This window comes from Oncorhynchus gorbuscha, linkage group LG13 (genome assembly GCF_021184085.1).
Source record: "Oncorhynchus gorbuscha isolate QuinsamMale2020 ecotype Even-year linkage group LG13, OgorEven_v1.0, whole genome shotgun sequence".
In the NCBI taxonomy this organism is placed as follows: Eukaryota; Metazoa; Chordata; class Actinopteri; order Salmoniformes; family Salmonidae; genus Oncorhynchus; species Oncorhynchus gorbuscha.
In genome coordinates this window covers 36,821,739-36,848,884 of record NC_060185.1, presented here as the reverse complement: position 1 = coordinate 36,848,884, position 27,146 = coordinate 36,821,739, and the positions used below count along the sequence as shown (strand labels likewise).

The 27,146-nt window shown below is 47.0% G+C and overlaps 1 protein-coding gene across 1 annotated transcript in view; it reads right to left on the bottom strand.

Annotated features, from left to right (window-relative positions):
- LOC123992814 (protocadherin-16-like) overlaps positions 1-27,146 on the bottom strand; it is a 226,115-nt gene that overhangs the window by 14,736 nt on the left and 184,233 nt on the right. The window contains exons 6-18 of the mRNA XM_046294350.1: positions 25,321-25,940; positions 22,357-22,500; positions 20,485-20,761; positions 19,333-19,520; positions 19,078-19,174; positions 18,700-18,857; positions 14,567-15,052; positions 11,803-12,166; positions 7,026-7,265; positions 5,381-5,506; positions 3,483-3,692; positions 3,022-3,317; positions 2,525-2,775 (exon numbers count right to left, since the gene is read on the bottom strand). Coding sequence (XP_046150306.1) covers positions 2,525-2,775; positions 3,022-3,317; positions 3,483-3,692; positions 5,381-5,506; positions 7,026-7,265; positions 11,803-12,166; positions 14,567-15,052; positions 18,700-18,857; positions 19,078-19,174; positions 19,333-19,520; positions 20,485-20,761; positions 22,357-22,500; positions 25,321-25,940 — 3,457 coding nt within the window. The remainder of the gene's footprint in view (positions 1-2,524; positions 2,776-3,021; positions 3,318-3,482; positions 3,693-5,380; positions 5,507-7,025; positions 7,266-11,802; positions 12,167-14,566; positions 15,053-18,699; positions 18,858-19,077; positions 19,175-19,332; positions 19,521-20,484; positions 20,762-22,356; positions 22,501-25,320; positions 25,941-27,146) is intronic.

Genomic DNA, 27,146 nt, shown 5'->3' with positions numbered 1-27,146 from the left:
CAGCAAGTGATGGCATCTAAGACACACAACAGCAAGTGATGGCATCTAAGACACACAACAGCAAGTGATGGCATCTAAGACACACAACAGCAAGTGATGGCATCTAAGACACACAACAGCAAGTGATGGCATCTAAGACACACAACAGCAAGTTATGGCATCTAAGACACACAACAGCAAGTGATGGCATCTAAGACACACAACAGCAAGTGATGGCATATAAGACACACAACAGCAAGTGATGGCATCTAAGACACACAACAGCAAGTGATAGCATCTAAGACACACAACAGTAGGGGATGGCATCTAAGACACACAACAGCAAGTGATGGCATCTAAGACACACAACAGCAAGTGATGGCATCTAAGACACACAACAGTAGGGGATGGCATCTAAGACACACAACAGCAAGTGATGGCATCTAAGACACACAGCAGTAGGGGATGGCATCTAAGACACACAACAGCAAGTGATGGCATCTAAGACACACAACAGTAGGGGATGGCATCTAAGACACACAACAGCAAGTGATGGCATCTAAGACACACAACAGTAGGGGATGGCATCTAAGACACACAACAGCAAGTGATGGCATCTAAGACACACAACAGCAAGTGATGGCATCTAAGACACACAACAGCAAGTGATGGCATCTAAGACACACAACAGCAAGTGATGGCATCTAAGACACACAACAGCAAGTGATGGCATCTAAGACACACAACAGCAAGTGATGGCATCTAAGACACACAACAGCAAGTGATGGCATCTAAGACACACAGCAGTAGGGGATGGCATCTAAGACACACAACAGCAAGTGATGGCATCTAAGACACACAACAGCAAGTGATGGCATCTAAGACACACAATAGCAAGTTATGGCATCTAAGACACACAACAGCAAGTGATGGCATCTAAGACACACAACAGCAAGTGATGGCATATAAGACACACAACAGCAAGTGATGGCATCTAAGACACACAACAGCAAGTGATAGCATCTAAGACACACAACAGTAGGGGATGGCATCTAAGACACACAACAGCAAGTGATGGCATCTAAGACACACAACAGCAAGTGATGGCATCTAAGACACACAACAGTAGGGGATGGCATCTAAGACACACAACAGCAAGTGATGGCATCTAAGACACACAGCAGTAGGGGATGGCATCTAAGACACACAACAGCAAGTGATGGCATCTAAGACACACAGCAGTAGGGGATGGCATCTAAGACACACAACAGCAAGTGATGGCATCTAAGACACACAACAGCAAGTGATGGCATCTAAGACACACAATAGCAAGTGATGGCATCTAAGACACACAACAGCAAGTGATGGCATCTAAGACACACAACAGCAAGTGATGGCATCTAAGACACACAACAGCAAGTGATGGCATCTAAGACACACAACAGCAAGTGATGGCATCTAAGACACACAACAGTAGGGGATGGCATCTAAGACACACAACAGCAAGTGATGGCATCTAAGACACACAACAGCAAGTGATGGCATCTAAGACACACAACAGCAAGTGATGGCATCTAAGACACACAACAGCAAGTGATGGCATCTAAGACACACAACAGCAAGTGATGGCATCTAAGACACACAACAGCAAGTGATGGCATCTAAGACACACAACAGCAAGTGATGGCATCTAAGACACACAACAGCAAGTGATGGCATCTAAGACACACAACAGCAAGTGATGGCATCTAAGACACACAACAGCAAGTGATGGCATCTAAGACACACAACAGCAAGTGATGGCTTCTAAGACACACAACAGCAAGTGATGGCATCTAAGACACACAACAGTAGGGGATGGCATCTAAGACACACAACAGCAAGTGATGGCATCTAAGACACACAACAGCAAGTGATGGCATCTAAGACACACAACAGCAAGTGATGGCATCTAAGACACACAACAGCAAGTGATGGCATCTAAGACACACAACAGCAAGTGATGGCATCTAAGACACACAACAGCAAGTGATGGCATCTAAGACACACAACAGCAAGTGATGGCATCTAAGACACACAACAGCAAGTGATTGCTTCTAAGACACAGAAGAGCAAGTGATGGCTTCTAAGACACACAAGAGCAAGTGATGGCATCTAAGACACACAACAGCAAGTGATGGCATCTAAGACACACAACAGCAAGTGATGGCATCTAAGACACACAACAGCAAGTGATGGCATCTAAGACACACAACAGCAAGTGATGGCATCTAAGACACACAACAGCAAGTGATGGCATCTAAGACACACAACAGCAAATGATGGCTTCTAAGACACACAAGAGCAAGTGATGGCATGCCAGCAACACTTTTTATAAATGTTTTATTTAAATCACAACAAAGAAGACATGTGAAAGACAAAACTGTACAGATAAACCTTCCAGATGCCAGCCCAGTCCAACCCCGATTCTTCCCTGTCGGACATGGGATTTGAATCAGCAAACTTCCTGCCTTTGTCCTGCATCGCTAAGCTCTAGGCTACCTACCTGGAGGCTGAGATGTTGATGACGAGGGGGTCCTGGATGAAGAATGGAGCGTTGTCGTTCACGTCCTGTACATACACGGTGACCATGGCGGTGGAATTGCGAGGGCTGGCGGGGGACGAGTCTATGGCGCAGACATAGAAAGTGTACAACGTGGTTCGTTCTCGGTCGAGCGGAGCGGCGGTGATGACATGTCCCGTGTGCTGGTCGATGATGAACATGCCCTGGGAGCCACGCGACAGGAAGTACAGCACCTGGCATTAGAACAGATTACAGTAGATTAGATTACAAAAATGAACATCACTTTTAAGGCTTAGTGAGGCCTTCATTAACCCTTTGAATGTCTAGATAGATGGCTTCCATTTGTTGACAAAATGGCAAAAGTGTTATGCTACATTTGGCAAATGTTCAGGGGGCTCAGGAGGCATAGGTCTCTAGTCAAAGGTGGTACACTATGTAGGGACTAGGGTGCCATTTGGGTATGAGTTCAGTCTGTGTACCTGGCTGTTAGACCCTTGGTCCAGGTCAGTAGCAGAGACCTCCAGCACCAGGGAGCCAATAGGAACATCCTCAGAGAGGTCAGTGGTGTAGCTGGGGCTGGTGAACTGGGGGCTGTGGTCGTTGACGTCCAGGAGCGTGACCTCTACTGTGGCCGTGCTGCTCAAGGCCGGAGAGCCCCCGTCAAGGGCTGTCACTGTCAGACTGTACCTGGACCTACGTTCCCTGTCCAGCGGTCTGGAGGTGGAGAGAACACCTGACTTCCTGTCCACATGGAAGTCACCTGACGGGTCGCCCGCTAGAAGACAGAGGGAGAAACAGAGGAGGAAAGAGGAAGAGGGGCAAAAGGGATACACAATATGAAAGGTCAATCTCACAACATTGTGATCAATGGATCAATAGATCAATCAGTCAGCTATTAATTCAATTGGATTCCTCTGATGTACAAGTAGTTGGCTCTTACTTGTGATCTTGTAGGTCATCTCTCCGCTGTCCCCAGTGTCCAGGTCAATAGCTCTGAGGGTGAAAAGCTCAACAGCCTCCATGTTCTCAGGCACCTCCAGACTGTAGTACAGTCTACTGAATGCTGGGGCATTGTCATTCTCATCCAACACCTGGATCTTCACTGCCACCCGGGCAAAGTTAGGAGGCACGCCACCGTCTCGGGCATACACTGGACGAAAGGGAAGATTAGGAATTAAACAAGACTTCAGCAGTCTAAAAGAGTTTGTTATGTTTTATGAACTAAATCATATTGTGTTTCTTAGGGAGATTGTAGACAAACAGAGAGAGCTGGAGAGAAAATAACACCAACATTACCATTGCACCACTGATGTATCCCATAAAAACAGAACTATAAAAACATGGCCAGATTGGAATGTTGGCTTGTTCATTTATCTCTATTGTAAAGCAGTGTGTCAGGGCTATCGTACCTCTATTGTAAAGCAGTGTGTCAGGGCTATCGTACCTCTATTGTAAAGCAGTGTGTCAGGGCTATCGTACCTCTATTGTAAAGCAGTGTGTCAGGGCTATCGTACCTCTATTGTAAAGCAGTGTGTCAGGGCTATCGTACCTCTATTGTAAAGCAGTGTGTCAGGGCTATCGTACCTCTATTGTAAAGCAGTGTGTCAGGGCTATCGTACCTCTATTGTAAAGCAGTGTGTCAGGGCTATCGTACCTCTATTGTAAAGCAGTGTGTCAGGGCTATCGTACCTCTATTGTAAAGCAGTGTGGCAGGGCTATCGTACCTCTATTGTAAAGCAGTGTGTCAGGGCTATCGTACCTCTATTGTAAAGCAGTGTGTCAGAGCTATCGTACCTCTATTGTAAAGCAGTGTGGCAGGGCTACCGTACCTCTATTGTAAAGCAGTGTGTCAGGGCTATCGTACCTCTATTGTAAAGCAGTGTGGCAGGGCTATCGTACCTCTATTGTAAAGCAGTGTGTCAGGGCTATCGTACCTCTATTGTAAAGCAGTGTGTCAGGGCTATCGTACCTCTATTGTAAAGCAGTGTGGCAGGGATTTGAATAACTATTTTTGGGTCCAGGAAGTACCCTTTTTGGTTCCAGGTAGAACCCTTTTTGGTTCCAGGTAGAACCCTTCTACATGGAACCCTTCTACATGAAGGGTTCTACATGGAACCAGAAAGGGTTCTGTCTGGAACCGAAAATGGTTCTCCTATGGGAACAGCTGAAGAACCATTTTGGAACCTATTTTTTTAAATGTACCCCTTTTTCTCCCCAATTTCGTGGTGTTAGTAGTTACTATCTTGTCTCATCGCTACAACTCCTGTACAGGCTCGGGAGAGACAAAGGTTGAAAGTCATGCGTCCTCCGATACACAACCCAACCACTGCTTCTTAACACAGCACGCATCCAACCGGGAAGCCAGGCGCACCAATGTGTCGGAGGAAACACCTGGCACTGGCAACCTTGGTTAGCGCGCACTGCGCCCGGCCCACCACAGGAGTCGCTGGTGCGCGATGAGACAAGGACATCCTTACCGGCCAAGCCCTCCCTAACCCGGATGACGCTAGGCCAATTGTGCTTCACCCCACGGACCTCCCGGTCGCGGCCGGTTACGACAGAGCCTGGACGCGAACCCAGAGTCTCTGATGGCACAGCTGGCGCTGCAGCGCCCTTACCCACTGCGCCACCCGGGAGGCCCCGGAACCTCTTTTTCTAAGAGTGTGGGTTACTCATATAATGGGACAGTTACCTGTCAGAGTGTACAGTTTTTAGACCTCTCTGTCCAGGGCTTTAACGGTTAGGATTAGGATTAAGGATCAGGGTTAGGGCTAGGAGTTAGGCTGAGGGGTTACGGGTTAAGGGTCAGGGTTAGATGTTACGGTCAGAGCCAGTTACCTGTCAGTGTGTATTGTTCCTGTGCCTCTCTGTCCAGGGCTTTAGTGGTGGTTATAACACCTGTAGCTGGGTGGATGCTAAAACCCTCGTCAGAGATGCCTCCATATGTCACCTGGCCGTTGGTACCTGGAGAGAGAGAGAGAGAGAGAGAGAGAGAGAGAGAGAGAGAGAGAGAGAGAGAGAGAGAGAGAGAGAGAGAGAGACAAAGGACACTGTCATGCCTTAGTACCCATATCAAGCTTCAGAACAGGAGTATATGAAGTCTAACCCTAATACTATCTGTCAGCAGCCTACACCATCACACCATCAGGGTCTGGATAGGTATTAACACAGTAGTAGGGTGGAGCTTCCATATTACAGATACCGTTTGCGAACGTAAAAGGGTTAGGGCCAAGGGGATGTGGTAGGGAGAAGGATTGGAGCCGGCTGTGCAAGTCAAATCAACACTTCATTTTTTATTGAATTTAAATTTGACCCCTTTTTCTCCCCAATTTCATGGTATCCAATTGTTTAGTAGCTAATATCTTGTCTCATCGCTACAACTCCCGTACAGGCTCAGGAGAGACGAAGGTTGAAAGTCATGTATCCTACGATACACAACCCAACCAAGCCGCACTGCTTCTTAACACAGTGTGCATCCAACCCAGAAGCCAGCCGCACCAATGTGTCGGAGGAAACACTGTGCACCTGGCAACCTTGGTTAGCACGCACTGAGCCCGACCCGCCACAGGAGTCGCTGGTGCACGATGAGTCAAGGATATCCATACTGACAAAGCCCTCCCTAACCCGGACAACGCTGGGCCAATTGTGCGTCGCCCCACGGACCTCCCGGTCGCGGCAGATCCTGGGTGCGAACCCAGAGTCTCTGGTGGCACAGCTGGTGCTGCAGTACAGTGTAATCAACACTTTTCATAGGTTGCGGGGTCCTATTCCATTCAGTCATATTATACTTTGAACCCTCTCTACCCCAGGGCACTGAAAACATTCGCAAATAAGTGTTTGCGAAAAAAACTAAACTTGTTTTTCTCACCTAAAAGAGCAAACACAGCAGCATTCCTGTTTTTATTTGTTCGTAGTTGGTTTTGCTGTGTAAGCGGGTGGCTGGGCTGCACAGGCCGGGCGGAGGCTGGTAGATTCTGTGTGTGTGTGTGTGTGTGTGTGTGTGTGTGTGTGTGTGTGTGTGTGTGTGTGTGTGTGTGTGTGTGTGTGTGTGTGTGTGTGTGTTGTGTTTGTGTGTGATAGCGTGCTAACAGAGAAAGACTCTGGCACCATCACCTTACCCCACTAATCACCCTGGAGAGAAACTTTAAAATCCTTCTGGTTTATGTGCTCTTGACTAACTCCAGGGGAATGTGAACACACACACACACGGACACACACACTCACCGTCCCCCAGCACGGTCTTCAATTAAAACCAACTGTTACTGACGGTGCTGATGATGTGAACATGCATTGAACACATGGAGGATCAACACTTAGAACAAGAGGCTCTGCTGGCTGACACTGAGTTCTATTATTTTAAAGAAACAGTACAGCAAATATGTAGTCTGTCTATATGTGTCTATATGTGCTTGTCAGTGCTGTATACTATGTATGTAACGACAGGATCTCCTGTGTTAGCCCACTGAGCTCAAGCCACTCTCACCTTGGTCCAGGTCGGAGGCCGACACTACCAGAACAGTGGTTCCTGCAGGCTGGTTCTCTGTAATCTGGGCTTGGTACTGGTTCTCCTGGAACCAGGGCACCTGGTCGTTCACGTCGATGACCTGGACAGACAGCAGCTGGCTGGATGAGAGTGCTGGTACCCCGTGGTCCTGGGCTACGATGGTCAGGTTCAACAGGTCCTGATCCTCCCGGTCGATGGCCTTCAGGATAGACAGAGAACCTGGAGGAGAGGAGAGGGGTTAGAGAGAGAGTCTGGGGTGGAGGAGAGGAGAGGGGTTAGAGAGAGAGCCTGGGGTGGAGGAGAGGAGAGGGGTTAGAGAGAGAGCCTGGGGTGGAGGAGAGGAGAGGGGTTAGAGAGAGAACCTGGAGGAGAGGAGAGTGGTTAGAGAGAGAACCTGGAGGAGAGGAGAGGGGTTAGAGAGGGAGTCTGGGGTGGAGGAGACGAGAGGGGTTAGAGAGGAGCCTGGGGTGGAGGAGAGGAGAGGGGTTAGAGAGGGAGCCTGGGGGTGAAGGAGAGGAGAGGGGTTAGAGAGGGAGCCTGGGGGTGGAGGAGAGGGGGTTAGAGAGGGAGTCTGGGGTGGAGGAGAGTTGGGGGTGGAGAGAGGGAGCCTGGGGGTGGAGGAGCCTGGGGTGGAGGAGAGGAGAGGGGTTAGAGGAGAGGGGTTAGAGAGGGAGTCTGGGGTGGAGGAGAGGAGAGGGGTTAGAGAGGGAGTCTGGGGTGGAGGAGAGGGGTTGGAGGGAGTCTGGAGGAGAGGGGTTGGAGAGGAGTCTGGGGTGGAGGAGAGGGGTTAGAGAGGGAGTCTGGGGTGGAGGAGAGGAGAGGGGTTAGAGAGGGAGCCTGGGGGTGGAGGAGAGGAGAGGGGTTAGAGAGGGAGCCTGGGGGTGGAGGAGAGGAGAGGGGTTAGAGAGGGAGCCTGGGGGTGGAGGAGAGGAGAGAGTTTAGAGAGGGAGCCTGGGGTGGAGGAGAGGAGAGGGGTTAGAGAGAGAACCTGGAGGAGAGGAGAGGGGTTAGAGAGAGAGCCTGGGGTTGAGGAGAGGAGAGAGAGTTAGAGAGGGAGCCTGGGGGTGGAGGAGAGGAGAGGGGGTTAGAGAGGGAGTCTGGGGTGGAGGAGAGGGAGAGTTGGAGAGGGAGTCTGGGGTGGAGGAGAGGGTTAGAGAGGGAGTCTGGGGTGGAGGAGAGGAGAGGGGTTAGAGAGGGAGCCTGGGGGTGGAGGAGAGGAGAGGGGTTAGAGAGGGAGCCTGGGGGTGGAGGAGAGGAGAGGGGTTAGAGAGGGAGCCTGGGGTGGAGGAGAGGAGAGGGGTTAGAGAGGGAGCCTGGGGGTGGAGGAGAGGAGCGGGGTTAGAGAGGGAGCCTGGGGTGGAGGAGAGGAGATGATACAGATTACAGGATGAAGAGAGACTCTAAGGAGTGGAGAGGGCCTTATGAGCCCTGGTCAAAAGTAGTGAACTTAGCTGGGATGCAGGGTGCTATTTGGGACACAGACTCAGCCAGTCCCTCTCCCTACCTAGTGTGCAGTCACACCCTTTTAAAGGTCCCCACAACTCTGCTAGCTTCAACTTTTATTGCCAGCTTCAACACTCCGCGACCTTAACTTTCACTGCGAGCTTAAAATTTCACTGCAAGCTTCACAACTCTGCTGGGTTCAGCTTTCCCTGCTATTTTATTTATTTTTATTTTACTAGGCAAGTCAGTTAAGAACAAATTCTTATTTTCAATGACAGCCTAGGAACAGTGGGTTAACTGCCTGTTCAGGGGCAGAACGACAGATTTGTACCTTGTCAGCTCGGGGATTCGAACCTGCAACCTAGTCCAACGCTCTAACCACTAGGCTACCCTGCCGCCCCAGCTTCACTTCTCTGCTAGCTTCATCTTTCAGTCATTCCTCCCTCTCCGTCGGAGGCCGAGCGTTGCTCCTTGCCAAGGCCTTTACCAACCTACACACACCCACCCACCCTATCCACCCAGTCCACCCATTCTGTCCACCTAGTCATCTGTGTGTGTGTGTGTGTGTGTGTGTGTGTGTGTGTGTGTGTGTGTGTGTGTGTGTGTGTGTGTGTGTGTGTGTGTGTGTGTGTGTGTGTGTGTGTGTGTGTGTGTGTGTGTGTGTGTGTGTGTGTGTGTGTGGACCTATTCCCATGAAAGCCTAGACAGAGACAAAACACCAACAACAAAAACGTGCAGACTGCTGGGAACCATTAAAGGAGCGATTACAACTGCATGTGTGTGTGACTCAGTCCCTCTTCTGAGACTTTGATAACACCGACACGCATACACTATTTGCCGTTTGGTCTTCTGGGCTTTCCTGTGGTGTGTGAGACACGTTGACCCCGGCTCCACCCCTCCCCCACCAATCAGGAACCAAGGAGCCTCATGGTCGGCCGAGGGGATAAAAGCAGGAAGCTGTCAAGATCTATCAGGTGTGTCACAGAGAGAGCGTGGCCATCTTAATATGGTTTCAGTATATATGTGTGTGTGTTTGTGTTTGTATATATATATGTGTGAATATGTGAGTATGCGTGCAGGCATGGGTGTGTGTGTGGTGCCCATCTTGAACTGGTTCCAGCCATGCAGGTAGTTAGACAGTATAATGACAGTATAATGACAGTTAATATCATGAGTTAATCCTCTGAGCACCTGGTCTGCTCCTGTCCTGTCAAGCGGCCCAGGCCAGGGTCTACGATGACAGGAGAAACGGTCCCATCTCTACACATTCTGTTTTGGTTATGTTCCCATTACACCAGCACTACAGGGAGCTGTGTAGGAGAAGCCTACTACAGATCATGGTAACCTTGGATCCTTCTGGGTGGAGGATGGGTGTCTCCTAACTCTATTAGGGGTTCTTTCCCCCTCCTCTGGGCTCAATGGAAATATTAAATCAAACTATGTGTGTTGAGTTTCTATGTGGGATGATTTTTTTGCCCTTATAGATGGCTTGATCTAGGTCTGAGAATCCACCCCTGAAGGTTTTTCATTGTTCTTTTTTATCAACTTGTGTAAGACGACTCTGTTCTCTAGACTCATTTGATTAATAGAAGGAACTAATAGTGTGTCTAACATGAGATAAAACAAGGATAGCAAGGAAACCATTTTTACCTTAGTTCACCCCATCTTCAGAACTGTGACTGCTCTACTCTAATACAACAATGCATATACGTAAGCCAAACAGACCAATTGGAAACCAAAATAGGTTTTCCATGTTTCTCTCTCTCTCTCCCCTCCTCCTACCCATGTGCTGTTAGTGACCAGGCTTGGGATGGGATCACTGAGGAGTCACAGCGGCTGAAACTATTCCAGCCACTAACTCTGACCATACTAAAGGCTCAGGGGCTAGTTATCTCAGAGCGTACGGCGATCCAGAGAGAATAAAACAAACCCAACAACAGAACCAACACACCCCTCCTCCCTCCTTCTCCTCCCGCCTCACTCTCTCTTTGACTGTTGTGGCTCATTAAAGCATGAATCTGAAATGAGTCAGTGCTGTGCCCTCTCTCCTCCTTTGCTCCCAGGGCCAGGTAATGAGAAGGAAAGGGAAGCCCTAATCTCAGCACTGCACGGCAGGCCTGGTGTGTGTGTGTAATCTCAGCACTGCACGGCAGGCCTGGTGTGTGTGTAATCTCAGCACTGCACGGCAGGCCTGGTGTGTTTGTGTAATCTCAGCACTGCACGGCAGGCCTGGTGTGTAATCTCAGCACTGCACGGCAGGCCTGGTGTGTGTGTGTAATCTCAGCACAGCACGGCAGACCTGGTGTGTGTGTGTAATCTCAGCACGGCAGGCCTGGTGTGTGTGTGTAATCTCAGCACTCTACGCTAGGCCTGGTGTGTGTGTGTATTCTCAGCACTGCACGGCAGGCCTGGTGTGTGTGTGTAATCTCAGCACTGCACGGCAGGCCTGGTGTGCGTGTGTAATCTCAGCACTGCACGGCAGGCCTGGTGTGTGCGTGTGTAATCTCAGCACTGCACGGCAGGCCTGGTGTGTGTGTGTAATCTCAGCACAGCACGGCAGGCCTGGTGTGTGTGTGTGTAATCACAGCACTGCACGGCAGGCCTGGTGTGTGTGTGTAATCTCAGCACAGCACGGCAGGCCTGGTGTGTGTGTGTAATCACAGTACAGCACGGCAGCCCTGTCCGTTGCGTGTCTAGCAGTGTGTGTTTACTGCCAGCCTCTCCTCGCTGTGTCCTTCTGCTGTGGAAAAAGTAGTTAAACTCGGGCCAGATAGCTGTATCGTTACTTACAGCGGTGGTGGTTGTTACAGCAGTGTAGGTGGTGGTTGTTACAGCAGTGTTGGTGGTGGTAGAGCTTAGCGCTCAGGTAGACAGGCCTACCCAACGTACCGGGATAACTTCATTAACTGTAATTCGTCTCTCACACGACATCTCTTCACACATCCCTGTTTATACTGTTTTAAATTTGCTGGGGCCTGATTATAGGTTGAAACTTATGAGACTCTCTCAAAGACCCAACCACATGGAGGCTGGGAATGTGGTACCAATGGCCTTCTGACATCACACCATGTGTTTACAGTTCAGATGGTAACTACATGATTGTTCTGGTGAGAAAACAATAATGTATGCCAGTGTTACCGACCAGGTTTTAACCCGGTTGCCTGTGTGCCACAAGGCTGTGTTATCCAGCTGAGCTAAAGCTTAGGCATTAGCTTGGGGAGCTAACAAAAGTCTTCAGGTCTCAGACTAGGTTACCTTTTCTTTTAGCTTCCAAACCACTTTCATTATACTAGGAGTTGTTTAAATGACCCACCAGTATTAGGGTTGAGGCTGAATGTCCCTCCAGCGTTGCCAGTCTCGATGAAGTAGCTGACCCGTCCGTTCTCCCCCTGGTCGGCATCTCGCGCCACAACGTAGAGAACCACGAAACCCACAGGCTGGTCCTCCATGACGCTAACCGCGGATGGCGAGCTGAACACTGGAGCGTTGTCATTCTCATCTGTCACAAACACCCTCACCGTCACCGAGCCCCAGCGCCGTTGGCTGGCATTCAGGGCGGAGTCTGTTGCCTGGACGACCAGGATAAGGGAGGAAGTGACCTCATGGTCCAGTTCCTGTGCCAGGGTCAGGACGCCAGTGGAAGGGTCAAGCACCAGGAGGTCAGTGAGGTCAGGGTACTGGAACGTAGTAGAATTAAATATAATGTTTTTAGACCAGGGTACTGAAACAGACTAGAATATAATATAATATAACTTTATTAGTCCAGGGTACTGAAACAGACTAGAATAAATATAACTTTATTAGTCCAGGGTACTGAAACAGACTAGAATAAATATAACTTTATTAGTCCAGGGTACTGAAACAGACTAGAATAAATATAACTTTATTAGTCCAGGATACTGAAACAGAGGAGAAGAGAACATAACTTTATTCATCCATTTGCAGAGATAAATCATTCTTCTGCTCTACTCCCTAAACAGCTAGTTTATGGGGTTAGGTGCCTTGCTCAAGGGCACAATGGCAGGAGATGGTCTATTTGCCAGTGATTTCATCTCCAACTTTCACAACCGGTCTGGAATTTGAAACAGCAACGTTCCTGTTACTGATTTGCTTCTCTAACCTGTGGGTCTTAACCCTAACCTCCTAACCCTAACCTCCTAACCCTAACCCCCTAACTAGGGATGCACAATATATTGGTGAAGATATCGGAATCAGACAATATTAGCTAAAAATGCCAATATCAACATCGGCCCGATGTGCAAAAGCGATGTCAAAGCTGACGTGCATACCTATATAACGTAGGGACATGGCGTAATGACGCCACGTAAAATGTTGTGTTCTATGTGCAACACAGAATTCCTGACCTGGCCCACAATGTCTGCTGTGTGGATCGAGCAGTCAACAAGTCCAGCAGTCATTTGAAAGAGTAAGAAAATGTCAGCGAGAAACTCAAAGGCAAAATCCATTAACACCAAGATAATCTAATTGATTGACCTTGACAACCAATACTTCTCTGTCGTGGGTGATGTTGGAGTGATGTTGGATGTTGGAGTTACACAGTATTTTTGAAACGCACATCCATGAGCTACTTGCTCTGGGCGTCACTACTATTAGATTCACAACTGACATTTGGACCAGCGATGACAGCCCCATGAGCCTGCTGAGTCTGTCAGCACAGTGGGTCGTCAAGGATTTATTTAATGCTCATGAATGTGCTGGTTGTCATACCACTGCTGCCATTTCAATGGAATTTGAGAACATTGGAAACTTGTAAACATGAACACTAGCTCCAATCGAACAAGTGACTCATCGAACAAAAAGCTCATCAACTGTGCCTACAGCAGATGTGATAGCCTCTGTCATGGCATTGAAAACGCCCGCTCAACAAAACTGCCGATACAGGCTGTGAACAAGCGATTCGGTGGCATTCTCTCTTTACTGTGTCGCCACCATGCTGGATGCTAGGTACAATAACCGCTACTTCATTAACAGGCATTCTCTCTTTACTGTGTCGCCAACATGCTGGATGCTAGGTACAATAACCGCTACTTCATTAACAGGCATTCTCTCTTTACTGTGTCGCCACCATGCTGGATGCTAGGTACAATAACCGCTACTTCATTAACAGGCATTCTCTCTTTACTGTGTCGCCACCATGCTGGATGCTAGGTACAATAACCGCTACTTCATTAACAGGCATTCTCTCTTTACTGTGTCGCCACCATGCTGGATGCTAGGTACAATAACCGTTACTTCATTAACAGGCATTCTCTCTTTACTGTGTCGCCACCATGCTGGATGCTAGGTACAATAACCGCTACTTCATTAACAGGCATTATCTCTTTACTGTGTCGCCACCATGCTGGATGCTAGGTACAATAACCGCTACTTCATTAACAGGCATTCTCTCTTTACTGTGTCGCCACCATGCTGGATGCTAGGTACAATAACCGCTACTTCATTAACAGGCATTCTCTCTTTACTGTGTCGCCACCATGCTGGATGCTAGGTACAATAACCGCTACTTCGATGTAGACAAGAAGCAGGGTTTACATGAAATGTTACAGACGCAGCTGGACAAGATGGAAACAGACACAGTGATAGTGCGCACGGAGGAAGAGAGGTCACGGACAGACAGAGCTGAAACTTCACTGCTTGACATGTATGATGAAATCCTGGTTGAGACTGAACAAATGAACGAACCAACACAGCAAGTAAGTGAAATAAATAGATTTTGATGATGTTTTACTGATAATGGGGCCGAAAATGCCGACAAAATAACTTTTTGGTCAGGGTGGTGTGTGTAACCTTTATTTAACTAGGCAGTTAAGAACAAATTTTTATTTACAATGACGGCCTATCCCGGCCAAACCCAGATGACGCCAATTGTGCGCCGCCCTATGGGACACCCGGATGTGATACAGCCTGGATTCGAACCAGGGACTGTAGTAACGCCTCTTGCACTGAGATGAGATTCCTTAGACAGCTGTGTCCATGTGTGTCTATTAACGATGTCACTATACTAGAATGCTTAAAAGGCAGTGCATATATCAGTGCATCACTACTCCTAACCCTACCTGGTGCAGGATGGAGTAGGTCAGCAGGCTGTTGGGCCCTGATCCGTCCTGATCCGAGGCCTGGAAGGTGTAGATGGACGCCCCAGGCTCCATGTTCTCAGGTATCACCACGGTAACGGGGTCCCCCGGGAAGCGGGGTGCATGGTCGTTGCTGTCCTCCACCTCGATGTCTAGCTGCACCAGGTGGCTGCTGGGTAACGTCATGGAGAAGTCGTCCACCTCTATCTGTAGTGTGTAGCGGGCGGAGCGCTCATAATCCAGCTCCCTCGCCAGGTACACGTCACCTGTCTGACGGTCCACCATGAACGTTCCGTCTCGGTCTGACCCGCCCACCACCGTGTAGGTCACCTGACCGGCCTCAGGTAGCTCAGAGACATCATGTGACCTCACAGAGCCAATCATAGAGCCTGGTTTGGCCTCCTCGACGGAGTTAAAGGACATGGAGAGGGAGTTGGCTTTGGAAGGAGCTCTGCTCGCACTCTGGACCTGTGGACAGGGAGATTGGAATTTGGTAAGCATATATCCTCAATACCACTCAGGACCTATCGTCAGACAGATAGGGATATGGTTAGCAAACTGTATATCATCAATATATTGGTGTTAAAAGTTTGTAGCTTGCTAACGTCATCACCAGGCTCAATTGTGAGAGCCGGCTGGAGGATGAAATTAGTAGCTAGCTAATCAATGTTTCTCCAAACAATCTACTGACTGTTGAGGGACATTACTAGCAAGTATGAATATCCTGACAGTAAATGATAATCCATTTAGCAAGATAGCTGAATATCAACAGTCAGCAGACTCATGCTACAGGGCATTCGGAAAGTATTCAGACTCCACACTTTCTCCACATACAGCCTTCATTAAACATTTTAAAAATCCCCCTCATCAATCTACACACAATAACCCATAATGGCAAAGAAAAAACAGTTTTTAAAATAAAATAAAAACAGATTTAGAAATAAAATAAAACTGAAATATCACCTTTACATAAGTATTCAGACCCTTTACTCCATACTTTGTTGAAGCACCTTTGGCAGCGATTACAGCCTTGATTCTTCTTGGGTATGATGCTACAAGCTTGGCACACTGGAGTTTCTCCCATTCTTCTCTGCAGATCCTCTCAAGCTCTGTCAGGTTGGATGGGGAGCATTGCTGCATAGCTATTTTCAGGTCTTCCTAGAGATATTTGGATGGGTTCAAATCAGGGCTCTGGCTGGGCCACTCAAGGACATTCCGAGACTAATGCCACTCCTGCGTTGTCTTGTCATTGTCCTGTTGGAATGTGAACCTACGCCTGAGTCTGCACATCAAGGATCTCATGTACTTTGCTCCATTCATCTTTCCCTTGATCCGGACAAGTCTCAAAGTCCTTCCTGTTGAAAAACATCCCCACTGCATGATGCTGCCACCACCATGCTTCACTGTAGGGATGATGCCAGGTTTCCTCCAGACGTGCTGGCATTCAGGCCAAAGAGTTAATTCTCGGGTTTCATCACAGCAGAGAATCTTGTTTCTCATGTTTCTCTCTTTTGGCAAACTCCAAGCGGGCTGTCATGTGCCTTTTACTGAAGAGTGGCTTCCGTCTGGCTACTCTACCATAAAGGCCTGATTGGTGGACTGCTTCAGAGATGGTTGTGCTTCTGGAAGGTTCTCCCATCTCCACAGAGGAACTCTGAAGCTTTGTTAGAGTGAACATTGGGTTCTTGGTCAACTCCCCTGACTAAGGCCCTTCTCCCACGATTGCTCAGTTTGGCCCAGGAGGCCAACTCTAGGAAGAGTCTTGAGTCTTGATTCCAAACTTCTTCCATTTAAGAATTATTGAGGCCACTGTGTTCTTGGGGACCTTCAATGCTGTAGAAATGTTTTGGTATCCTTCCCCAGATCTGTGCCTCGACACAATCCTGTCTCGGAGCTCTACGAAAAAACTCCTTCGACCTCATGGCTTGGTTTATAATCTGACATGCACTGTCAACTGGGGGACCTCATAGAAACAGGTGTCTGCCTTTCCAAATCATGTCCAATCAAATGAATTTACCACAGGTGGACTCCAATCAAGTTGTAGAAACATCTCAAGGATGATCAATGGAATCAGGATGCAGCTGAGCTCAATTTCGAGTCTCATAGCAAAGGGTCTGAATTCTTATATAAATAAGGTATTTTTATTTAATCTTTGCAAACATTTCTAAAAACCTGTTTTGCTTTGTAATTATGTGTAAATTGATGAGGTAAAAAAAAATTAAAATCTATTTTAGAATAAGGCTGTAACGTAACAAAGTGGAAAAATTCAAGGGGTCTGAATACTTTCCGAATGCAATGTATGTGCCTAATAATGACCATTATACATGCCTAGTGGCAGGTGGAGCTACATTTTCAAAAGAATCCAAATATTAAACGGGACGCTGTGAACCAGAAACAGATTTCAACCAACCCACTCTATTTCCTCATTAGGAATAAAATAAACTGAATGTTTTAAGAGTTTAAAAAAATAAACTGCTAGCGCTAATCACATTTAAACAGATAGGCATGCCACTGCCAGGAAAAATAATAAAGGATACAAGTAACAATAATCAGAAAAATACATTTGAGTGATCGTTCAGATCTCGCTGCAGCAGGCAGCGCTCGGTCGTCTACAGTACTGAGTTTTTACACCTCCCTTGATGAGCAATCAGAAAACATGAAAGACCGCGGCTTTGACACATCACTCCCTTTGTATGGAAACAGGCACCAGAAGTTACACATATGACATATTGTTCTAATAATCCTGTTTTTCAGTTCAGCTCTAAGCAGGGGATAGAGTCACAGGGTTTAAATATCTGAGCGAGACAGAGAGAGAGAGATAGAGAGAGAGAGAGAAAGAGAGAGGACGGAAAATAAAATAGTTGTGCACTTATCCATTTTTCTTCTCAACAAATCCTTGTTGATGCTTAATTCATTACAGCCTACAATACCTCAATAAACCAGTTACACTATACAGCACCACTATGTTGGCAGTCACTAAACAGCCCATGCTCTTTATGAAACATAATATGACAAAGTGTGAATTAACTCCACATTAGGCGGCAAATTGAGCGTCACCAAGAGTTAGAATTAGTGAGATCATATCCTGTCCCTACTGCTGTACTTGTCTTGGACGGTGTGAGGGTCTGAAATGACGACGTGATAGAAACGTGTCAACAGACAAGAACAACACAACCCTGTTTAATCCTATTACACACTAATTATTACTCACATTCTTACGTCAGAAGAACAGGGGGAAGGATTTTTTTTTTTTTTTAAAGTAACCCAGAGAAGCTGTTTTACTGCAGCCATTACAAGACCCTTCTATTTTCCTGGAACCTTAAAGATTCTGGGTCTGCGTTCCAAATGGCACCCATTCCCTACACAGAGCACTGGTCTAAAGAAGTGCACCATACAGGGAATAGGGTGTCATTTGGGATGCACATTGGATTTACAGCTACAGAGTTCCTTACATTGTGCTGGCCTGGCTGGTCACTATTTAGTTGTACATTAAATATTAATTAAATTAACTTGAATGGTGTATTTTATGTGGGTGCACATCCCAGGTGGTGTTGTATTGCAGCGGGGCTACTGTATTAAAAGTGTTGAAGTCATTCAGTATGGCCTTGATCAGAGCAATCACAGCTGGTGATCATCATGGGCCAGATGGGAGAACTTGATTCATACCTAGTTTTCCATCTTTTACTCATAGAGAAATTCCCCTTTTGAAAAGTCAAAGAGGAGGAGAAAGGAGGGCGGAAAAGGAGGGAGGGAAGGTTGTCAGAACTCTGACATGCCTATTTGGAACAACATTGTTGCGAGGAGACATCAAGAGCAAGTTTGACTTAGTACTTTTCTCTGTACTTTACTTTAATGTGGGATATTTGATAGGTGTTGATCTAGTAGTTTTCTGACCTTTATTATTAGGGTACAGCTAGATTAGTGAGAAGGAAGGTGGTAGGGGATAGAAGATAGGGTATATGACATAGGAGATAGGGTATATGACATAGGAGATAGGGTATATGACATAGGAGATAGCAATCTGAGGCAGGGCTCTCATCCGTATGTGTAGTTTACAGGTAGCGCTGTAAGAGGGAACGAGGTAGGGGCTAGGGGTTAGGAGGTAGGGGTCTTACCTGTATGTGTAGTGTACAGGTAGCGCTGTGAGATGGCTGGCCTCGGTCAGTGGCGGTCACAGTGAAGATGTACTCAGCTCTGTCAGAGCGACTCAGAGGAGAGGAGGAACGCAGTTCACCTGTAGTGGGGTTCAGAGAGAAACACTCTGCCCTGGGGCCTGTAGAGGAGGGAGGGAGGGAGAAAAAGAGAGAGCGAGAGTGAGCGAGCGAGAAGTGCAGCTATAAATTGTTACAGAGTCTTTTTGGAAACAATGCCAGAAGGAAACAATGCATTCCTCACATAATCACTCAACGGCAGAAAATAGCGTAAAATGTCATCTTCAATCATTAACTCACACACAATCCCTCCCTCTCTCCCTCCTTCCATCCCTCTCTCACCTGACATGGAGTAGTACACAGTGCCGTTCTCTCCCACATCAGGGTCATTGGCCTGTACTTTCCCCAGCAGTAGACCTGATGTCTGGCCCTCCACCACCTACAGAAGGACATCACAAGGTAAAACGGTGACTTTGTTTCCTTCTCAACGCTGACCACTAACATATCATGTAAGATCCCATCCTCTAAGGACCCTTGTCAAAAGTAATATAGAATATATAGAATAGGGGGCCATTTGAGAGGCAGCCTCAGTATCACCTGCATGGTCAGTCCTCTGCCAGGCTGGCTGTGTCTGAAGGAGGGAGTGTTGTCGTTCTCATCCAGGACGGTGATGAAGGCTGTCCCTGTAGCGCTGCGCGGGGGAGTACCTCCATCCTGGACCACCAACAACACCTGGTAACTACTCTGCTGCTCCCTGTCCAGACCTACACGGGTACTGATCTCACCTGAGGGAGAGAGAGAGATAGGAGGGAGGAGGAGTAATGATGAGAAATTAAAGGGAGGACGGTAGTCTTTGATCACCCACAAACATACAGACACGCACCCACAAACATACAGACACGCACACATACACACACAATGGCATGGCAGGAACCTGAACAGCTGCAGTGGAGGTTAGAATGATCAGCCCCTGGCAAGCAACTACACACAGTCCCACAGTCACAGCAGGTCAATTAGGGCCCAGCAGGAACCCTCAACACTGCAGATAACCTGATTTACTATCACAGAGAACAGACAGGCCAGGGACAGACCAGGGACCTACAGTAGGAGAAGGAGTGAGAATGAATGGTCATGTAAACTGTAGTGTTGTGTGTCTATTCTGAATGCCACATCTGAAGTGCCTGTGGTAAATATAAAGTTGTTAAACACTGAGTGTACAAAACATTAGGAGCACCTGCTCTTTCCATGACATAGACTGACCAGGTGACCTGGTGAAAGCTATGATCGCTTATTGGTGTCACTTGTTAAATCCACTTCAATCAGTGTAGATGAAGGGGAGGCAGGTTAAAGAAGGATTGTTAAGCCTTGAGATAATTGAAACATGGATTGTGTAAGTGCCATTGAATGGGGTATGGTTGTAGGTGCCAGGCACACTGGTTTTTATCAAGAACTGCAGTGCTGCTGGGTTTTTCATGCTCAACAGTTTCCCGTGTGCATCAAGAATAGTCCACCACCCAAATGACATCCACCCAACTTGACACAACAGTGGGAAGCATTGGAGTCAACATGGGCCAGCATCCCTGTGGAACACTTTCGACACCTTGTAGAGTCCATGCCCCGATGAATTGAGGCTGTTCTGAGGGCAAGGGGGGGGGGGGGGGTGTAACTCAATATTAGTAAGGTGTTCTTAATGTTTTGCACACTCAGTGCACATTTTTTTATTCCATTCATTAGCAGTCTTTGAACTACCTGTGTGTGAGTTGATCTGGAAGTGTCTGTCTGGGTGTAAAAGTCTGTAACTGAGCCTGCTGTTGAGGCCCGTGTCGCGGTCCGTAGCCAACACCCGTCCGAACCCTGAACCCGCCGGAAGGTTCTCTTTCACGGCCAGGAAAGCCCTCGCCTGGATCAGACGGGGAGAGTTGTCGTTCTCATCGGTCACCGACACCCTCACTGTGGCACTGCCCGTCTTCTTCAGCTGCCCGTGGCCTGCCGTGGCCAGAACCATCAACATGTACATGTCCTTCACCTGGGCAAAGGTCATGGACGCACATTAAAGGGACATTACATTATAAATGAAAGTTAGTCAGATGTTTTCAGGTCTCTAAAGAGGTCTAATGTCAACATGAATGAGATCTACATGATCGATGTCAATCAAAGTGGTTTAATATGGCTGGGGGCAGTATTGAGTAGCTTGGAGGAATAAGGTGACCAGAGGTGCCCAAAGTAAACTGCCTGCTACTCAGTCCCGGTTGTTAATATATGCATATTGATAGTATATTTGGATGGAAAACACTCTGAAGTTTCTAAAACTGTTTGAATGATGTCTCTGAGTATAACAGAACTCATATGGCAGGCAAAAACCTGAGAGAAAATCCAACCAGGAAGTGGGAAATCTGACGTTGGTCGTTTTTCAACTCATTCCTTATTGAAGATACAGTGCGACATTGGTAATGTTCCTAAGGCTTCCACGAGATGTCAACAGTCTTTAGAAACTTGTATGAGGCTTCTACTGTAAAGGAGGGGCTCATAAGGGCTCTTTGTGTCAGTGGTCTGGCAGAGTGCCACAAGCTCGTGACGCTGGTTCACGTGAGAGCGAGCTCTGTTCCATTGATTTTCTACAGACAAAGGAATTCTCCGGTTGGAACATTATTGAAGATGTATGTTAAAAACATCCTAAAGATTGATTCTATACATCGTTTGACATGTTTCTACGGACTGTAACGGAACTTTTTGACATTTCGTCTGCTCCTAGTGAACATGCTTCATGAGTTTGGATTTGTTTACAAAATGAGCTAACAAAAGTAGCTATTTGGACATAAATGATAGACATTATCGAACAAAACATTTATTGTGGAACTGGGATTCCTGGGAGTGCATTCTGATGAAGATCATCAAAGGTAAGTCAATATTTATAATGTTATTTCTGACTTCTGTTGACTGCACAGTATGGCAGATATCTTTTTGGCTTGTTTGACCTCTGAGCGCCGTACTCAGCTATTGCATGGTTTGCTTTAACGTAAATATTTTTTTAAATCTGACACAGCGGTTGCATTAAGGAGAAGTGTATCTAAAGTTCCATGCATAACACTTGTATTTTCATCAACATTTATTATGAGAATTTCTGTAAATTGATGTGACTCTCTGCAAAATCACTGGATGTTTTTGGAACTATTGAACATAACCCGCCAATGTATACTGAGATTTTTTAATGTAAATATGAACTTTATCAAGCAAAACATACATGTATTGTGTAACATTAAGTCCTATGAGTGTCATCTGATGAAGATCATCAAAGGTTATTTTTGTGACTCCTTTGGCTGGAAAAAATGGCTGTGCTTTTCTGTGGCTTGGCTCTGACCTAACATAATCGTTTGTGGTGCTTTCGCCGTAAAGCCCTTTTTGAAATCGGTCACTGTGGTGGGATTAACAAGAAGTGTATCTTTAAAATGGTGTGAAATACTTCTATGTTTGAGGAATTTCTAATTATGGGATTTCTGTTGTTATGAATTTGGCGCCCTGCACGATCCTGTTAGCGGGATCTCAGCCCTAAGAAGTTTTAAATGAGCATTCAGTGTGCGGGTCTGGAAATGTTTATATATCTTCCTGTCACATGTCCTTCACCTCTCTGTCCAGGGCACTCTTCACAAACAGCCAGCCGCTATCTACTGCGATGCCAAACCCTGCTGCGTCTCCGTCAGGTCTCAGGTGGAATGCCAGTGGAGAGGAGGACCCTGAACCCACGGTGTCCCGGCTCAGAGCTCGCACCTGTAGATGGATGAATTAAGTCCTTAATCATAAATATTGTCTATTGTTATATACAGCAAAATATGTCCAAGACAATGTTCCCCTTTCAACCTGTAGATGAACAACAGTATACATGAAGTGTAGCAGATATTGGTTTAGATCTTATCTGTCGGAAAGATATCAGTTTGTCTCTGTGAATGGTTTGTCCTCTGACAAATCAACTGTAAATTTCGGTGTTCCTCAAGGTTCCGTTTTAGGACAACTATTATTTTCACTATATATTTTATCACTTGGGGATGTCATTCGAAAACATAATGTTAACTTTCACTGCTATGCGGATGGCACACAGCTGTACAGTGCAATGAAACATGGTGATGCCCCAAAATTGCCCTCGCTAAAAGCCTGTGTTTCAGACATAAGGAAGTGGATGGCTGCAAACTTTATACTTTTAAACTCGGACAAAACAGAGATGCTTGTTCTAGGTCCCAAGAAACAAAGAGATCTTCTGCTGAATCTGACAATTAATCTTGATGGTTGTACAGTCGTCTCAAATGAAACTGTGAAGGACCTCGGCGTTACTCTGGACCCTGATCTCTCTTTTGACGAACATATCAAGACTGTTTCAAGGACAACTTTTTTCCATCTACGTAACATTGCAAAAATCAGAAACTTTCTGTCCAAAAATGATGCAGAAAAATGTATTCATGCTTTTGTTACTTCTAGGCTAGACTACTGCAATGCTCTACTTTCTGGCTACCCAGATAAAGCACTAAATACACTTCAGTTAGTGTTAAATACGGCTGCTAGAATCCTGACTAGAACCCAAAAATTTGATCATACACTCCCTACACTGGCTTCCTGTTAAGGCAAGGGCTGATTTCAAGGTTTTACTGCTAACCTACAAAGCATTACATGGGCTTGCTCCTACCTATCTTTCTGATTTGGTCCTGCTATACATACCTACATGTACGCTACGGTCACAAGACGCAGGCCTCCTAATTGTCCCTAAAATTCCTAAGCAAACAGCTGGAGGCAGGGCTTTCTCCTATAGAGCTCAATTTTTATGGAATGGTCTGCCTACCCATGTGAGAGATGCAGACTCGGTCTCAACCTTTAAGTCTTTACTGAAGACTCATCTCTTCAGTAGGTCATATGATTGAGTGTAGTCTGGCCCAGGAGTGTGAAGGTGAATGGAAAGGCTCTGGAGCAACGAACCGCCCTTGCTGTCTCTGGGATTCCTTCCTCTAACCCTATTACAGGGGCTGAGTCACTGGCTTCCCTTCCATCTCCCTCCACTGGGATTCATGTTCTTCCTCTAGCCCTAGGATGGTAAGTTGGTGGTTGAAGATATCCCTCTAGGGTGCTGAGTCAAAGTGGGTGGGGTTATATCTGGTTTGGCTTACTGGTGGCAAGGGTCAGTTTGGTATATCTGGAGTATTTCTCCTGTCTTATCCGGTGTCCTGTGTAAATTTAAGTATGCTCCTTCTAATTCTCTCTCTTTCTTTCTTTCTCTCTCTCAGAGGACCTGGGCCTAGGACCATGCCTCAGGACTATCTGGAATGATGACTCCTTGCTGTCCCCAGTCCACATGGCCATGCTGCTGCTCCAGTTTCAACTGATCTGCCTGTGGCTATGGAACCCTGACCTGTTCACCGGACGTGCTACCTGTCCCGGACCTGCTGTTATCAACTCTCTAGAGACAGCAGGAGCGGTAGAGATACTCTCAATGGGGGGTGGCAGGGTAGCCTAGTGGTTAGAGCGTTGGACTAGTAACCGGAAGGTTGCGAGTTCAAACCCCCGAGCTGACAAGGTACAAATCTGTCGTTCTGCCCCTGAACAGGCAGTTAACCCACTGTTCCCAGGCCGTCATTGAAAATAAGAATGTGTTCTTAACTGACTTGCCTGGTTAAATAAAGGTAAAATAAATTTAAAAGGTAAAAGGTCAAATAAATAAAAAATAAAAAATGATTGGTTATGAAAAGCCAACTGATATTTACTCCTTTGGGGCGGCAGGGTAGTCTAGTGGTTAGAGTGTTGTTCAAACCCCCGAGCTGACAAGGTACAAATCTGTCGTTCTGCCCCTGAACAGGCAGTTAACCCACTGTTCCTAGGCCGTCATTGAAAATAAGAATTTGTTCTTAACTGACTTCCCTAGTTAAATAAAGGTAAAATAAATTTAAAAAACTCCTGAGGTACTCGACAACTACTGTGATTATTATTTGACCATGACTATACCATTATGAACATTTGAACATTTTGGCCATAATCTGTTATAATCTCCACCCGGCATAGCCAGAATAGGACTGGCCACCCCTCATAGCCTGGTTCCTCTCTAGGTTTTGGCTTTTCTAGGGAGTTTTTCCTAGCCACAGTGCTTCTACACCTGCATTGCTTGCTGTTTGGCGTTTTAGGCTTGGTTTCTGTACAGCATTTTGATATATCAGCTGATGTATGAAGGGCTATATAAATACATTTGATTTGATATTGGTACAGTTTCGCAGATACAGATGAAGCCTATTTTGGACAACAAAACAATTTCAATGGAAATTTTAATTGTTTCTATTCTAGGAAATTATTACTGTAGTCTGGGTCTGGGAAACCCGCCCTCAATATCATTTTCTTATATACAGCAGAATTGTTTCCAAGACAGTTTTCCTCTTGGTGACAATAAAGGTTTGCACATTATTTGGATAGTCCCCGGTAGACGATCTACAGATACTCAAACTATCAACAACCTATCAACTGCAACTCTGTTGATACATAACAGCTTTCTGGGATTAGGGTTAGGAGTAGTTAGTTGAAATGTTGTTGACAGTTAGTTGAACAATCTACTGAACATACCTGTAGGAAGCATGTGCTGAGCGGGGTGTTCTCCCTCAGCTCCACGCGATAGGTCAGGGTGTCGAACACGGGACCGTGGTCGTTCTCCGCCTGGACGTGCACCACAAGCATCATGGTAGAGCTCAGCTGGGGAGCGCCACCATCTTTAGCTGTCACCGTCAGGTCATAGCGCTGCGTTACGTCGTACGACAGCTCGCCGACCAGCCGGATCTCCCCTGTACTACGCTCCATGGAAAAGGTTCTTTGACCTCCGCTTGAGGTTGCGGTGGTGGAAAGGTCAAAGGTCACCTGGCCATTGATACCGGAGTCCCGGTCTTGGGCCTGGACGCGGTAGACCATGGTCCCCATCTTTGTGTGCTCCGGTAGTAGGAGAGACTCGGAAGAGGAGGGCAGGAAGGCAGGAGTGTTGTCGTTGATGTCCTGGATTGTGATGTGGACCTGGGTCTGACCGAAGGCAGGGGGGCTGCCGCTACGAGCCTGGAGCTCCAGGGTTAGAGAGGGCTGGGCCTCGTGGTCCAGAGGAAGGCTGGTCCGCAGGGCTCCGCTCTCTGGGTCCACGGTGAAGTAGCCAGCAGGGTCTCCAGAGGAGATGCTGTACAGGATGTCCTTACTGAGGACGCCTGGGAACAGACAGGGGAAGTTTCAAGTTTAATGTATTATTATTATCCTGTATGTACAGGATACACATGGTATACACTGTCCAACGAAATGCTTACTTGCAGGTTCCTTCTCAACAATGCAACAACGCCCCCTGAGTGCTGCTGTGTTCTAAAGCACTGCATCGCTGTGCTAGCTGTGCCAGCAGAGATTCTGGGTTCAAGTCCAGGCTCTGTCGCAGCCCGGCGCGACCGGGAGACCCATGGGGCGGTGCACAATTGCCTCAGCGTTGTCAGGGTTAGGGGAGGGTTTGGCCGGCAGGGATGTCCTTGTCCCATCACATACTAGCGACTCCTGTGGCGGGCCGGGCGCAGTGCAAGCTGACACGGTCGCCAGGTGTACGGTGTTTCCTCCGACACATTGGTGCGGCTGGCTTCCGGGTCAAGTGGGCATTGTGTCAAGAATCAGTGCGGCTTGGCTGGGTTGTGTTTCGGCGGACGCACGGCACTCGACCTTCGCCTCTCCCGAGTCCATTGGGGAGTTGCAGCGACGAGACAAGACTGTAACTACCAATTGGATACCACGAAATTGGGGAGAAAAAGGGGTTAAAAAAAAGATAATAAAAGTATAATGCGGGAAGGCACAATTTATAGTCCAATATTTACACGTGTATTGCAGAAAGGGGGATTGGGGGCAAGTGTTGAATTTGTGCAGTATTTAGCAATCATAACAAGAGTCTGGTAGTAGCAGTTGTGATGTGTGTGTATAGTAGCATGAATGTATGTGTATGAGTGCATATCTGTGTGGGTGTGTGTGTGAGTTAGTGCATGTGTGTGATGTGACGACACTCCCACTCTGTCTGCCGAATTCTTTCTATTTGCTCATGTTTTCCTTAAATAGGATGTAGGGGGGCGGAGCCGGGAGGGTCGTCAGCGAAATGAGACACACCTGGACTCGGGTGTGTCCCGGGATGAATACACCTCTTCCCATTCATTGGGGAGACTCTCTCCATAAAGACACACTGATAGATTTTGTTTTTCGCTGTTTAGCTTATTTGCGTTGGCACGTTTCAACACCCCTCATTATCACATTTATGCAAGCAACCACTCCCTTACACTACTGACTACACATACCGTTGTTAATTGTATTTAGTTTACTTAAGTTAATAAATATATTTTGTTATTCCTTATCTCCACGTTGTCTCCGTTTTTGTTACCAACTCTGAGCCG